General features: G+C 42.9%; 1 protein-coding gene across 1 annotated transcript in view; it reads right to left on the bottom strand.

The window, feature by feature from the left end:
- Positions 1 to 896: 896 nt before the first annotated feature.
- Positions 897 to 15019, bottom strand: part of SETD3 (SET domain containing 3, actin N3(tau)-histidine methyltransferase) — a 117778-nt gene continuing 103655 nt past the window's right edge. The window contains exons 14-15 of the mRNA XM_089656399.1: positions 11643 to 11803; positions 897 to 6495 (exon numbers count right to left, since the gene is read on the bottom strand). Of these exons, the coding sequence (XP_089512525.1) occupies positions 6046 to 6495; positions 11643 to 11803 (611 nt within the window). The 3' untranslated portion in view covers positions 897 to 6045. The remainder of the gene's footprint in view (positions 6496 to 11642; positions 11804 to 15019) is intronic.

Below are 15019 nucleotides of genomic sequence, written 5' to 3'. Positions count from 1 at the left end.
GTGTTTTATGAATGACAGCAGTGCCAAGTGAGAGACCCAGTGTGGTAGGTATGCCAGTGTTCAAAGGGGGGGCATAATCTATGCTGGAAAGCTGCCATGAATGTGACCCCTGAACAGGGCTCTATATCCAGCCACATTCAGCTGGTAGCCAAGAGATTTCCCAAGCCAGAAGCTAAATGGAAACAAAGGGACCGGGGATACTAGTGATGTCATTACCTAAACGAGACGTAAACCTGACGGGGAACTAGTTCACACAGCCCCATGTTAGACTAGTGGGCCCGATTTGGAACTGAGAGACTGTGACGGGTGCAGTGACTGACCTCTGACCTCAACCTCACTGTTAGCCTCCAACAAATTGATGCACCCGATTCTGACAGGTACAGGAACCTGGCCAAAGCACTGACAATTCTGATGCAGAGGCTCGATGGAAGAGTGTGCAAGTCACAATGCAGGAATTCCCCCAAGTATGTCTCAGCAATAAAAGTACTTCCTGCTTGCAGCTATTATAAATCAAAGTCAAGTGATACTGCAGCTCAATGAAGTAGAGCCTTCTTCAGAGAAGGCCTCGTTCACAGGGGGTGTACTACAGCATACACCTGTGCAATGGCTGTGTTCCATGCAGCCCCATTGATGTCTATTGGGACACAGCAGGTACTCGAACACAGCCTCTGTTCCAAATCTGACATCCGTGTGGGTGCAGGTACACAGAGCTGGTCACACACTGCCTCCCCATGCAGGTGAGCAGAGTCCTCGCGTGGCCTTACGCTGTAGTACGCCATATGTGAAGTCTTAAGTGATATATTTCATCTGTGTGTTGAGCAGTCGGCCTGCCGTCGCCCTGTAAATCACAATCTGATGCACACAAACAAGCACTGAGAAATAACGCCACAGCACAATTTGTTCACATCTCTTTTAATGATGATTTCAGGGAAAAAGAAAAGTAGCTTTGAAAATGTCTCGCTACCGTCGTGAGAACCAGAGGAGCCAAGAATCTACCCTGACCCATCACTTGGGAGATTTACCCCAGTAACCCTCAGCCCCTCCATGACTGCTCTGGTTAAAGCTTTGTGTGAACCCGTACGCCTCCGAACTCCCAGTGACTGAGCGTGCTGTAATGTGATTCACTGTCATAAAATATATACTGTATATATATATATAATTTTTTTTTATTTACACATATATATTAACTTAAACCAAAAGCCTCTATCACTTCTTTGAGTCAGTGGCCAACATTTTCTGGAACATAAACTTGTCTCCAAATGAAACATTAAAAGTATATAAGCATACGTCACCTTCAATTTAAAAAAAAAAAAAAAAACGCATGGCAATAGGGTCAGCGATCCAGGCAGAAGTTATAAACAAATCTTTCCTGTTAATGTCAATCTTGGCCCTGTCCTTCCTACTGGTCAGCGAAGCCACCCACAATGTTAAAGAAAAGGGAAGCTTGGGAACAGGTGGGACCTAGAACAACTTTTACAGCAAAGATCAACTCCAACTCCGGATCTACAGATCACCTTGACAACATTTTTGCTAAAGGTAACTTTGCTTAGGAGTATTTTTTTTTAAATATTTGCTCAGCTTAAGTTGCCAAAGTTCCTTACCGGTTTAATGAAAGGAAACCCCTCATTAAGGCAACTCCCCGTGGGAGGTCTTCTATAAAAGCTGCCAGGGTTTTGGCTCTCCGGGCCCTGAAGTCTATTTACTGCAATTCACATTACTGTCCTACAACTAGGAAGCAGAAATGAATAAGAACACAGCATCTTCCTCTTGAGGTTTCTCACACAGATACTACCACCTTCTGACAGATCCCTATATCATCACCAGAAACATCTTGGACCTCCTTGTTACATCTTCCAAAGTGGTCCAGCCAATCATTAGGCTTTGTTATCAGTAAAGTGAATGAGCTGGATAAGTAATCAAGCAATGGAGCTGGAGGCTTGTTCCAAGTTGGTGCCTCCTTGTATCAGCTGGATGGTTCTGGAAGATGTTTCTTGCAAAGGCGGCCCACAGTGATTCTCCTCCCTCCGATACAAATCAATGTAGAAATTAAAAGAAAAACTCTAAATAACTGCTTCAGGGTACGTAGACAACAGCAGTATGGGTCGTTAGGCATCAGAATACGACTATCTTTCCATATAGTTTACACGTCACCCACAGGCTTTTCATGAAGATCATGGGATTTGCCCCAGTCTTCCACAAAGTCTGTGAAGGTTCTCATTGACCCAGGTCTTGGTAGAGCGAGTAGCAGATAGTCACATTCAACTGGACTTATTCTGTAATGTTTCATAGCTTCTCCAAGCCAATTCTTTGATACCTGTGCGAATATAAAGGCGTGGGTAGGTTTCTGAAACTCATTGGAACTGAAGATGTGGCTTGGAGAAGCTATGAAACTACTACTAGTTCTCCTACAGAAAGATCGAACTGGAGGGAGCGTGACAACACTCACTGACAAGTCTCTGAGCATTTAATGCAGCTAGAATTCTACATGAAATGCTTTGACTATGCCTGGTACTGCTGAAAAGAGGTCAATTCTTTTCAGGACTGTTCAGTGAGTTACAAGACATAAATCACTTGATTGTAGGCAGGCCAAGAGCTGCTTGTGTCTAAGCCCTTACCAGAAAACAGTGGTGCCAATGATGACTGCTTGCTTGGAAAGGTGCTACCCCAGATCCCTATAGAACTAAACAAGTACTTTTCCCAATACTCAACCCACTTCATACTTGATTTCAAACAAGGACTCATTGCAGCTTTTACACTTTAGTTGGGAAGCTGAGGGCTGCATGTCAAACAATCCCCTTCTGTACATAGAAATATTTACTTTCAAGTGAAGAACTTCTTTTAAGTGTGTTCAATACAAGTAAAGTGATGAAGAATGCAGGCACCTGTTTGCAGTCTATGGATGCATTATCTTTACAGTGATCATGTGTCTGATTACTACAAACCTATCCTAAATCAAGAGCTTAGGGAACTGAATAAAGATGACCACTGTGCACTCAGCACTGGGCACAATCCATAGTACTCAAATCTAAGAAAAATTACAAGTGCCAGTGTGCTGTGCCTGCCTCTGGTGACCTTTGCAATGTTTCAAGAACCAGAGGGCTCCAGGGCCCCAACTCTTCATCATCATCTACCATTCTGCAGGTTGACCTACTTAAAGTGGACTCCAGCACCAAATTATGCAATGTAGCCACCACCCATTGCTATCCTATTGTAGACAACTGCAGGAAACTCACTGGTGTAAACTATGCTGCCTTGGCAGAATTTAAAGTAAACCTGTTGTAAGAAAAATGAAGCCCATTTAATAGGCTGAAAGAAAAAAACGTAAATACTTGTTCAATGTTACTGGCGTGAAGTATGGTGCATGACATCAATCAACAGGAATTTTCTGAAGGGGATCTCAGCAGTGGAGGCCTCTAAGCTTTTCTCATAAAAATAAACTTTTAAAGTAGATTTGAGGGCCAGAATAAGGGTGTTAAAATATTTATATATTCTTCAGTAAACAGGCTGTGAAATAAGCTCTGTACCAACCTCAGTAGCTGCAGGCACTGTGAAGCAATTCATCCTCAATATGTACAGGAGAAACACCACTATTATTTCATTAACTTATTTTGTTTCTCGATCAGCAGTGACTTGCCAGCCAATCTCTAATATAAACACAGCTGTTGCACAGGAAAACTGGAGCGTATAGAGTGTTGAGAATGGACTTGTAGCTAGGTATCTCTCCCTTCCTGTCCCTGTTCTCCCCTAGCCACATTACTTCTTTTTTTGTTTCCCTCTTCCACCACATCGAGATTGCCTACTCTTGTACCAATACTTGGTCTCAAGGGACTATTAACCTCTTGCCCTCCTGAGGATTTACCCCCCCCCCTTCCTGACCAGGCCACTTTTTGCGTTATGGCACTGCATTACTTTATCTGACAATTGCACGATCATGCAACGCTGCACCCAAATGAAATTTACATCCTTTTTTTCCCGCGAATAGAGCTTGGCATTTGATCGCCTGTGTGTTTTTTATTTTTTGCGCTATTAAAAAAAACAAAACAATATTTTTTACTTTTTCCTATTAAACATGCCCAGTAAAAAGATTTAAAAAATCAAATTTCATCATAATTTTAGGCCAAAATGCATTCTGCTTCATGTCTTTGCTGAAAAAAAAAAAAATCACAATATGTGTAAATTAATTGGTTTATGTGAAAGTTATAGCGTTTACAAATGACGTATATATGCTGTGTTTTTTGTTTTTTTTTACATTTTTACTAGTAATGGCGGTGATCAACGACTTATAGCAGAACTGCAGGGGGGCATTCTGACACTGGGGGGAACTGACTTGGTGTCAGTAACATCCCCAGTGACACCAATACAGTGATCAGTGCTAATAAAAAGCACTGACACTGTACTAATGGCCCTGGGCAGGAAGAAGTTAACGTGGGGCGATCAAAGGGTTAACAGTGTGCTGTTTTATTAGTGGCTGTGTGTGTGTGCTTCACTGTAAGCACATTGCTTTGCAGTGTTCAGGAGCTGACAGGGGAGAGAACTGTTTACCAACAGCTCTCCCCTCCATCGGAGATCCTTGGCAATCACCGCCTGGGATCCGGTGATTGACATCCGCGGCTGCGAATGGTGGCGTGGGTAGGGCTCATGCACCTCGGAAATACAAAATCACGTATATATACATGTGATTTTGCACACAGCTGCCGCCCTGTAGCAATATTTCTGCTATAGGGTTTTGCTAAAGCAGTTAACCCGTGTATCGATACCCTTTTCGTAGCTTTTGTCACCTAAATTGACATGTTACCAATGATAAAATGGCTAGTTTGTTCTGTATAGCACTTGTCTCATTTTTACCTTTTGTCCTACAATGTCCGCTGCGGATTTCTCTAAATTGCTCAGTTGTTTAGATTCTTTTTTCTAAACTACTGAAAGGAGAACCGACTTGTAAGGCTTCCATGCTTCTGTTTAAGGATGAATTACTGCACAGTGCCTGAAACTATGGAGGTCAATGAGGGCTTCTTTTAAAGCTTATTTACTGCTTGTTAGAAAAAAAAATATTTAATTCTTCAAATGAAAAAAAACATTTTATTCTTCAAACTAAAATTTTATTAAATATTTTTTTTTGCCTATAGAACCTGGCCACAGTTCTACCTAAAGGTTTCAATTGTTCATTAACTTGCAATCAACTTCTTCTGAGCAATAAACCAATATACTAATAAACGCGATCCCCACCCTGATTCTCAATGCCATGCGTGTCAAATGGTATACAGTTGTTTATAGAAACAGACACTTGTAGATATTAATTCCCAATTTGACGATGGATGAACAAATAGTCTTTTTGTTGTTAGACTGAACTTTCTGATCCCTCCGCAATATGTGCAATGGTGCTCATGGGGTTCCATCAGATCAGAGTGGAAAATTGCTATACCAGGTAGTACCTACAGGGGGATACTGTTGAAAAAGAAAGGGATGCTTTATATCTCTGCATTGGCAAGCCATAATATTCTTCAAACTAAATGTAAACTTTTCATAAAAATGGCAAATCTAATAGTCTCTTAAAAAAAGTCAAGTAAATTATATTTTTAAAAGTGGAAATCACCTTTAGGCAACTTCTTAAAGGTTCAGGCATCTATCTAATATCACCATTTTTTCCCCCAATGTGCTTCCAAAAAGCGTAAGATGCCTTGATAGATAAAAATCCATGGACATGTTGATTGTTGCCTATTCCTACATTACCCCTTTAGACAGGTACCCATAATGGAGGAAAGAAAAGCGCCTGCATTGCCTACAGCAGCTGAACAATTCCCAGCTGTCAATCATCCAGGACTGTTTCACAATAACTGCTGGAACCTCATTGGTGGCCAGAGACAACACAAAAACTTTCCTCCACACACTCCTTTTAAAAGGTCAACATAAAAAAAAAAAAAAAAAAAAAACAACAAAGCAGCAACATCTTTATCTGCCAAAAAGGTAACAAGTGAACACAGCAATGAAACTGCACTGTTTCGAAAACTCTGTATTTCTTTCTAAATCTCTGTAAAAGTCAAAAATAGTTCACAATTGCACTTTAGCCGTATCGGTGCACTCCGCAGAAATCTCTTTGGCGTCTTTGGTTGCTTCCTCCTCTGGGAGGACGGTAGCGCTTTCAGACTTGGTCCCATTGAGCAGAGAGTCTTTTCCATTGACGTAACCATTTTCGGTGAATTCAGAAATGGTGAGAGCCTCTTGGATTTTGAGCTCAGCCGGCTCCATGTCTTCTTCGTCAAGGTTTCTTAGCACCAGGGGAAGTTTGGAGTCTGATGCAGTGTTCTCCAAAAAGGCGATGTTGCTTTCTTCGTATTTTGGGAGCGGGTCACCATCCTCTAATCGTTTGCTGTACAGCTTGCGGTTATCGGAAGCACTTTTTACGGCTTTCTCCAAGATCTCCTTCTCCACCAAACGCAGTTTGACAGCCATTACTGCATGAAGTGATAGGTTGCCTTGCTCTAAAAGGTGTTTATCCTCCTATAGGAATAATAAAAAAACAATGTAAGAAATTGCTCAAAATCATTGAATTGCCATAGGCAGCTGTAAAGCTGAACAAAGGGAAAATATATATACCCTCAAAAGTCCCCCCTTGCAAGGGTTAACTGCTTGTTTTGCCTAAAGACCGATAAATATGATGATAAACGTACCTTAGGTCAGCCATACATGGGTTGAATTCTGAAAGAATTTTCTTTTCTAAGAACTTTCGTTTGAATTTCATATCATTAGCGGGCAACAGCAATGGCCAATTTCGAGTGACCATCGAATCTGAGTGATCGGGCATGTTGGAGATTTTTTAAAAAAACAAACAAATTTCTAATTAATGATGGGAGAACTGTGCGAGAAATGTAATTGAAAAAAAATGAGCATGAGCTGAGACCTGGAAAGAAAAGAAAATTCTTGGCCATAAAAATTCTTTTCTGTAGCAGTATGAGATGAAATTAAAGGCTCGGTTGGTTGAATTTCGAAATCAATGGTGGCACCATCGGATTACAAAATGCACGAAAATTTGTTCGGAATTCGATCCATGTATGGCCTGCATTTCTCTTCACTGCCACTAGCTTCTTTGTACGACTGATCCCTGGAAGCCTCTTCTGTTCGCTGCCTGACCTGTGCCAGATCTCAGAAGTCATCCCATACAATGCAGGGTTAGCAGGGTCCTGCATTGTAATAGTGAATGAGGAATAACGTAAGTAAATCACCTTATTCATCATTCCTTGGCAAAGCGAGCAGCTAACCCTTGTAGTGGGGAGAAGGATCCACTGTAAAGGAAAAGTTTTTTTCGTCTTCGGAGTTCAGCATTAAAGTGTACCTAAAGCCAATTTTTAGAACCTGTAAAGAATATCTAAACCCAGCAACAAAAACTGCATTTATTCTAGCTTACCAGTCCTTTGATGTGATCCCTGCATTTGTTTTCTTTTTTCTCCAGGTTGAGTATATTTCCAGCAAGTACAGAAAAATATCTGTTAATCCTGTCAGAAATCTTTTAACTTCCTCTCACACAATGTTTTCAGCCATCTTCATTAAACTACAAAGCACCCACCTCCCCCATGGTATATAAATGAGAAGAGGGAGGTGTTCTATAGTCTTACACATTTCCTGCCCTAGGGTGACAATGCTGCTCCTCCACTGATTCAGTACAGTGAGTGAGCATGGTCACCCTAAGAAAGGTGGTGTTACTGTCAAAGGAGTAGCTTTTGGATCTCTGTTTACAAACACCAACTTGTGGCTTAGTAAACAGTGTAGATAAGGCTGATTTCTCTTTTCTTGCTTGACGATCATTAAAGCTGGTTTATAAAAAACTTGATGTGCAATAATGCTTAAAATAGAAGTATAGGAATAGCAAAAAAAAAAACAACCATATACTCACCTAGATGGCTGCAACACCGATCTCACCTGTAGTTGTCCCCTGCTGGCTCTACGCTGAGAAGTAAGTGATCAAACACTGCCGATTGCTCAGTTCTCCCCCTCTGCTTTGAGCAGAGAACAGTGACTGTCAGTCACCGGCTCTCTGCTCTTCCCCTCCAGCGCTCAGTAGAGTGCTGGGCTGTGGAAGGGGTGGGAGGAGTGGCGGACTCTGGCTCTCAGCGACGTGCTGAGATGCTGAGCAAGCTGACAGGCCACACATCTGGGTGGATCCCAATGTGAAGTCGGGATCTTTCCCAAGCCTGCATATGTGTGTGTGTATTACACACACTTACACACCAAAAAATTAAAGGAACACTTTGAAAACACATCAGATCTCAATAGGGAAAAACGAACATGCTGGATATCTATTCTGATATGGATGCCCCATCGTTAGATGGAATCGAAAATGATCAATTTACAGAGGACTGACACCCAGAAAATCAAAGTAAAAAAATTATGCAACAGGCGAGTCCATTTTGCTGAAATGTCACTGCAGCAACTCAGAATGGTACTCAGTAGTTTGAATGGCCCCCACGTGTTTGTATGCATTCCTGACAACATTGGGGCATGCTCCTAATGAGACGACGGATGGTGTCCTGAGGTATTTCCTCCCAGATCTGGACCTGGGCATCACTGAGCTCCTGGACAGTCTGAGGTGCAACCTGGCGTCATCAGATGGACCGAAACATGATATCCCAGAGGTGTTCTATTGGATTTAGGTCAGGCGAGCGTGGGGGCCAATCAATGGTATCAATTCCCTCATCCTCCAGGAAAGGAACTGCCTGCATACTCTCGCCACAGGAGGCCGGGCATTGTCGTGCACCAGGAGGAACCCAGGACCCACTGCACCAGCATAGGGTTTGACAATGGGTCCAAGAATTTCATCCCGATACCTAATGGCAGTCAGGGTGCCATTGTCTAGTTTGTAGAGGTCTGTGCGTCCCTCCATGGATATGCCTCCCCAGACCATCACTGACCCACCACCAAACCGGTCAAGCTGAATGATGTTACAGGCAGCATTACGTTCTCCACGGCTTCTCCAGACCCTTTCACGTCTGTCACATGTGCTCAGGGTGAACCTGCTCTCATCTGTGAAAAGCACAGGGCGCCAGTGGTGGACCTGCCAATTCTGGTGTTCAATGGCAAATGCCAATCAAGCTCTATGGTGGCGGCAGTGAGCACAGGGCCCACTAGAGGACGTCGGGCCCTCAGGCCACCCTCATGAAGTCTGTTCCTGATTGGTCAGAGACATTCACACTAGTGCCCTGCTGGAGGTCATTTTGTAGGGCTCTGGCCGTGCTCATCCTGGTCCTCCCTGCACAAAGGAGCAGATACCGGTCATGCTGATGGGTTAAGGACCTTCTATGGCCCTGTCCAGCTCTCCTAGAGTAACTGCTTGTCTCCTGGAACTTCCTCCATGCTTTTGAGACTGTGCTGGGAGACACAGCAAACCTTCTGGCAATGGCACGTATTGATGTGCTATCCTGGAGGAGTTGGACTGCCTGTGCAACCTCTGTAGGGTCCAGGTATCGCCTCAAGCTACCAGTAGTGACATTTTCTCTAGTTTTGCATTTGGCTAGGGTCAAACAGTCAGAAAAGATGAGTAAGGGAAAAAAATGGCAGTGACCTCCACCTGTAAAATCATTCCTGTTTTAGGAGTCGTTTCATTGTTGCCCATCTAGTGCACCGGTTGTTAATGTCATTAACACCACAGCAGCTGAAACTGATTAACAATCCCCTCTGCTACTCTACTGGCCAGATCAACGTCCCAGGAGTTTAACTGATCTGATGCTATACTCTGATTAAAAAATGTTCCTTTAAATTTTTTGGTGTGTGTGCGTGCGTTTGTTTGTTTTTATTTATTTTCTCCTTTTTCTTTTGAATAGTGGTCATAATTATTTGCAGCGTTTTTCCTGTCCCAACATATTTAGGCAGAGCACACAGAGCCACTAAAAAATACCCACATTCATTCAATACACTATATGGCCAAACATTTGTGAATGCCCGCTCTTGTATTAAAGTAGAACTCCAGTCAAAAATAACATAAAAATGAATAGTGCAATAAAAGATAGAAATAACAAAACCAGCTTTTGTTGCAATATTCACCTTCAATCCACAGTTTTCCCTGCAATACTTTTTCTACTGCTAGATGTGGGTCTGGTGGGTAGCATCATTCAACCCACTTCAAAGCCCTGGTCCTACTGTACCCAACCCCAGACTGCGACTGGACAGTGACATCATCTCATCCCTGCCCTTTTCTTTCTATTAGCATGCTTCTTGTCAGCACATGAACTCTGAATATTATTTTTATATTATACATATACACAGTATCTCCCAGAAGTGAGTACACCCCTCACATTTTTGTAAATATTTGATTCTATCTTTTCACGTGACAACACTGAAGAAATGACACTTTGCTACAATGTGACGTAGTCAGTGTACAGCTTGTATAACATGTAAATTTGCTGTCCCCTCAACACACAGCCATTAATGTCTAGACTGCTGGCAACAAAATGAGTACACTCACTACGTCACATTGTAGCAAAGTGTCATTTCTTCAATGTTGTCATATATACATCCACACACATATATATATATATACACACACACACACACACACACACACACACACACACACACACACACACAGACATTAATACACACACATGTATATATACATCCATACACACATTCAATATTATATTTGACAGACCACAAGGGAGTAAATAGGATAATTTAATTGTTAGGGATCACATACAGTTGAAGAACAATTTGAGATTACTTTGTGCTTTTATTTCTCCAAACAGGCCCATGAAAAAACAGTTTTGGAAGGAATTTCAACCAGCATTTGATCACAGACAGCCTAGCGGATCAATTTTAACTGTTTATTAGTTTAAACAGTTTAGGAGCCCATTCACAATGTCCAACAGCATTGTTTGTTCCATTAGGAATTAAATGAAAGGACAGTCAAAGCACCAAAAACGGTTTATGTATCATTTCTGGCAGCGCACATCTGTCGACAGGGTATGGCATCTAGAATGAATGGCACCACATAGTACCAATGCATGTAATGTGCATTACCACAACCCAATAGCTTCAAGAGAACATAGCAGATTGCACGGACGTCTGGCTGGACTTGTTTGAAATGCCTTAAAGTGGTTATAAAGCATCAAGGTTTCCAACCTTACTGCATTCTATGCATTAAGGTTACAAAAAAGCCTTCTGTGTCACAGACTCTCCCCATCACCACCCTTATACTTACCTGAGCCCAAGCACTGTGTGTGAGAGCTGAAGCTCTCCTGGCTTTGTCCCTCCTCACTGGGCAGTTCGATAGCAGCAGGAGCCATTGGCTCCCACTCCTGTCAATCAATGATGAGGGAGTGGGGAACGGGGACGAGTCCCGTTGTCTGTGTCGATGGATGCAGCAGCGGGACTCAGCAGCAAGCACACATGAGGGAATAGGAATCAGCTTCTTATTGAGGCACCAGCAAGAAAGGAGGAGCCAGGAGCACCAACGGGTGATCTGAGAACAGGAGGATCAGGGCCACTCTGTTCAAAACCATTGCACAGAGCAGGCAAGTATAGGCATGCTTGTTATTAAAAAAAAAAATCTTTTACAACAACTTTAAATTAAAAAAACATACTTGTGTTGCCCATAGCAACCAACCAAAATGGCAGCTAGCACATGAAGCCCAACCCAGAACACTGAAGATTATTACCTCTATGGTGGTTCTGTAGGTTTTCAGCAGTAGTGAAGCTCGCGCCTCCAGGAAAGTCCACAGCTTGATCTCGTTGTCCCAACTGACAGGAAACTCACTATTCCCCAAAGTGAAGATCTTATCGATTGCATGCTCTCCAATCAAGTGTTCCTTCAGCTCCTCTGGAAAGCAGGAAAAAAGTCCTGTGTTAGTTTATAGGAAGCTTTGTTTATCCCATTTCATCAAGGAAAACTCCGGGTTATTTTCAATAATATTCAAATAGAATATAAAAACTTGCTACACAATGGATCCAACATTTTCCTTTACCTGTCCACAGAAACTTGCCTCACATTTTTCTTAAAAACAGTCAAGGCCACAACATAGAGAGTGGAAACTCAGATTCCAGTATCATCTATACTTCCCCACACTTATCCTGCCTAATGGGCCCAAGTCCTTCCACTCATGGCTTAGAATGTAGAGATCCCAATGCAGACCATCTCCATGCTTGCTGGACATATCCCAAAATCAAACAATTCTGGACAACAATAGTACAATACTCATCTAGTCAATTACATACTATTATCCGCAGAATGGGGACCATTTGACATAACAAACAATCCTGGTAATGGGATTTTCAAGGGCTGCAAAAAAAAACTCCTTACCATCATCACCCCTGGTGGCCAAAAAGACTATCTTGCAAACTTGGATCTACCCTGTACTGTAGTTGACATGATTCCCTTTGCAGCGAAAATGAAAAAGCATGTTACATTCAGCAGGTGGTACTGCTGCAAATGTGATTCATGAACGTGAATAGGGTCCATGCTGTGCCGTGACTCTGCTGCAGTGGGTTTTACATTTTAAAGTGGTTCTAAAGGTCTGGGGTTTTTTACCTTAAAGGATAAGCCCACCTTCAAGAACATGTTACATGTTCCACCCACTTTTAGGATGGAACATGTAACATGTTCCTGCTACTTCAGCTGCTTGGAGATCCGCAGCCTCTGTGTGACAGCAGAAGTTCCCTGTACCAGCCATCACGTTTTGAAAAGAGCGAGGCCGTGCGGGGCTCCACCCACACAGCCACGCCATTCATTCACAGAGTTCTGTGAATGTGAAAAATACACATCGGCATCCATTGTGGCTGTTGGCTTGTTGTTCTCAATGAATTACCACAGCGCTGTTGAGATCTCTGATAATTCATTGAGTCTTCCTGTCTGTGTGAAACTGCCTGCCTGTACAATGTACGGGCAGACAACTACACTGGCAATCTGCAGAAGCCCTGCATGGCACCAGCACTGGTGCAACACTTTCTGGGCTAATAGAAAATAATATAAAAAAAATATATAGTAAATGCAATTTATAGTAAATGCGAAAAAAAAAATGTGCATTTATTTTTTTTTTTTTAAAGTGAACTTATCCTTTAATACATTCTATGCATTAGAGTAAAAAGCATTCAGCAAGCAGTTCTCCGCCAAGCCCCCTCCCCCTTATACTTACCTGAGCCCGATCTCGATCCAGTGATGTGCACGAGAGCAGCGGTTCTCCCTCTCCTCAGTGGACAGAGAGGCAGCAGTTTAAGCCATTGTCTCCTGCTTCTGTGAATCACAACCAGTGAGGAGGGAGTGGAGGGAGGGGTCGAGCTCGTTCTTCATGTCAATGGACACAGAGCCGACTCAGGAGCGAGCACACAAGAGTGCCTCGGCAAGGGGGAGGAGCCAGGAGCACTGGCAGCGGACCCGAGGAGAAGAGGATCAGACCTGCTCTGTGTAAAACCATTGCACAGAACATTAAGTATAATGTGGTTGCTATTCAAAAAAATACCTTTAGAATCACATTAAGGGCGAAAGCCCCTGTCAAACTCCCTCCGGAAAGCAATCCACCTTGGTTTGCTTTTTCAGAGGGGAGGAAGCATAGTCGCACATATGAACAAGCCCTTAAAGAGACAAAAGTGAAATAGCACAGTCACTGTTGAGCAAACTATGCAAAATAGATTCTGATTCCTCACTAAAATTAGGGTAGATTAAAAAAAAAAAATGCAAAGCATAACCAAACGGTCGGGTTCTAATGTTATTTTTTGCCTGCTACTAGATATGCACATGAAATGCCTAGCTAGCCTCACGAATGACCCTGGAGAAAACCAAGCAGTCATTTAGCAGCTGAAATTCTGTTCCATGATGGAAATTGTTATGAGCTAAAGCAAATGAAAGCCAAATAAAAGCCATATTCAGAAATGACAGATTATGGTCTGATCAGTTCTTCCTGAAATAGAACACCTGACTCGTGTTATTTAGTAAATGTGAGGTTGAAACAAAACTGACCCACAAACTTACGGTTTGGTGACTGAATATAGAAATGGAAGCATATTTCAAGCCCAACTATGGGCAATTTTTGTTTTCCCATGCAGTGGGGCTCTGCCCACATTCCATGGGTTAACCACTCGTTTTTTTTTTCTAGGGGAGAGGAGACCGGAGATTTAATTAACTGATCCTCCAAAAACGATCCAGCACCCCCACGCTCCAGCGGTCTTGAGTTGTGGACTGTTCCTGACGTCATCAAGCCCAGTGCAGGCTCCCTAGACCAGGATCAGTTCACTGCTGGACCGTGGGGGAGCGCCGTTTTCCACAGGATCGACATACTGGGCTAGTATGAGCTTTGATGGTAACCCCTAGACAAAACAAGCAGTTGACCCATGCAGTGCGAGCACAGACAAACTACATGGGGGAAAAACATTGTCGCCAGAAGATGGGCTTGAATGACAGCACAAAGAAGAATACAATAGTGTGCCAACCCAATCAGAATTTGTCTTCTCCCATGCAAAATGGGCAGGTGGAAAAATTGCTCATTTTTACAGGGCTCTGAACATCAGGGTCTGTTGGGGTCTTCCTATTGAGCGGACAATGGTGCATGTCCAGGACTTTAGGTCCTTCAGTAAGAGTGCAGCATCAGCCCCATTCACAGGGAGACATTGAACAAGATGAAAAATCTACCTGTTGACAACAAACTCCCCTGACTAAATCAGCCCATAGAGGAGTCAGTTATTTTCGTATAACCAGTGGGTTGAAGAAACAAAAAAAAAAAAAAAAGACTCAATTCCCACTTGATGTGGATGGGGGAATCCTCCACACTCAGCTACTGTAGTCCAGTCGTGGGGAGACCTCCCTGCTGTCAGAATACACTAATCAGCAATGCAGGCTATGTGCTTCTGTTCCCCTGACGACATTGTTTGATGGTGAAACTTGCTGGGCAGGGCTTGATTGGTGACATCGTCACACCCACCGGATGATGCTTGCGAGGCAGTTACTTGTTTGTATATGCTGCTTCTTGATCTACCTCTGTACCTGTTCCTTTTTAACCTCCTCGGCGGTATGATTCTTTCCGATTTTTTGTGCTGAAAGCGGTAC

The sequence above is a fragment of the Staurois parvus genome, unplaced genomic scaffold (genome assembly GCF_062004578.1).
Source record: "Staurois parvus isolate SC_StPar_1 unplaced genomic scaffold, SC_StPar_1.0 ptg000026l, whole genome shotgun sequence".
Taxonomy (NCBI): Eukaryota; Metazoa; Chordata; class Amphibia; order Anura; family Ranidae; genus Staurois; species Staurois parvus.
This window is presented reverse-complemented; position numbering and strand designations above follow the sequence as displayed.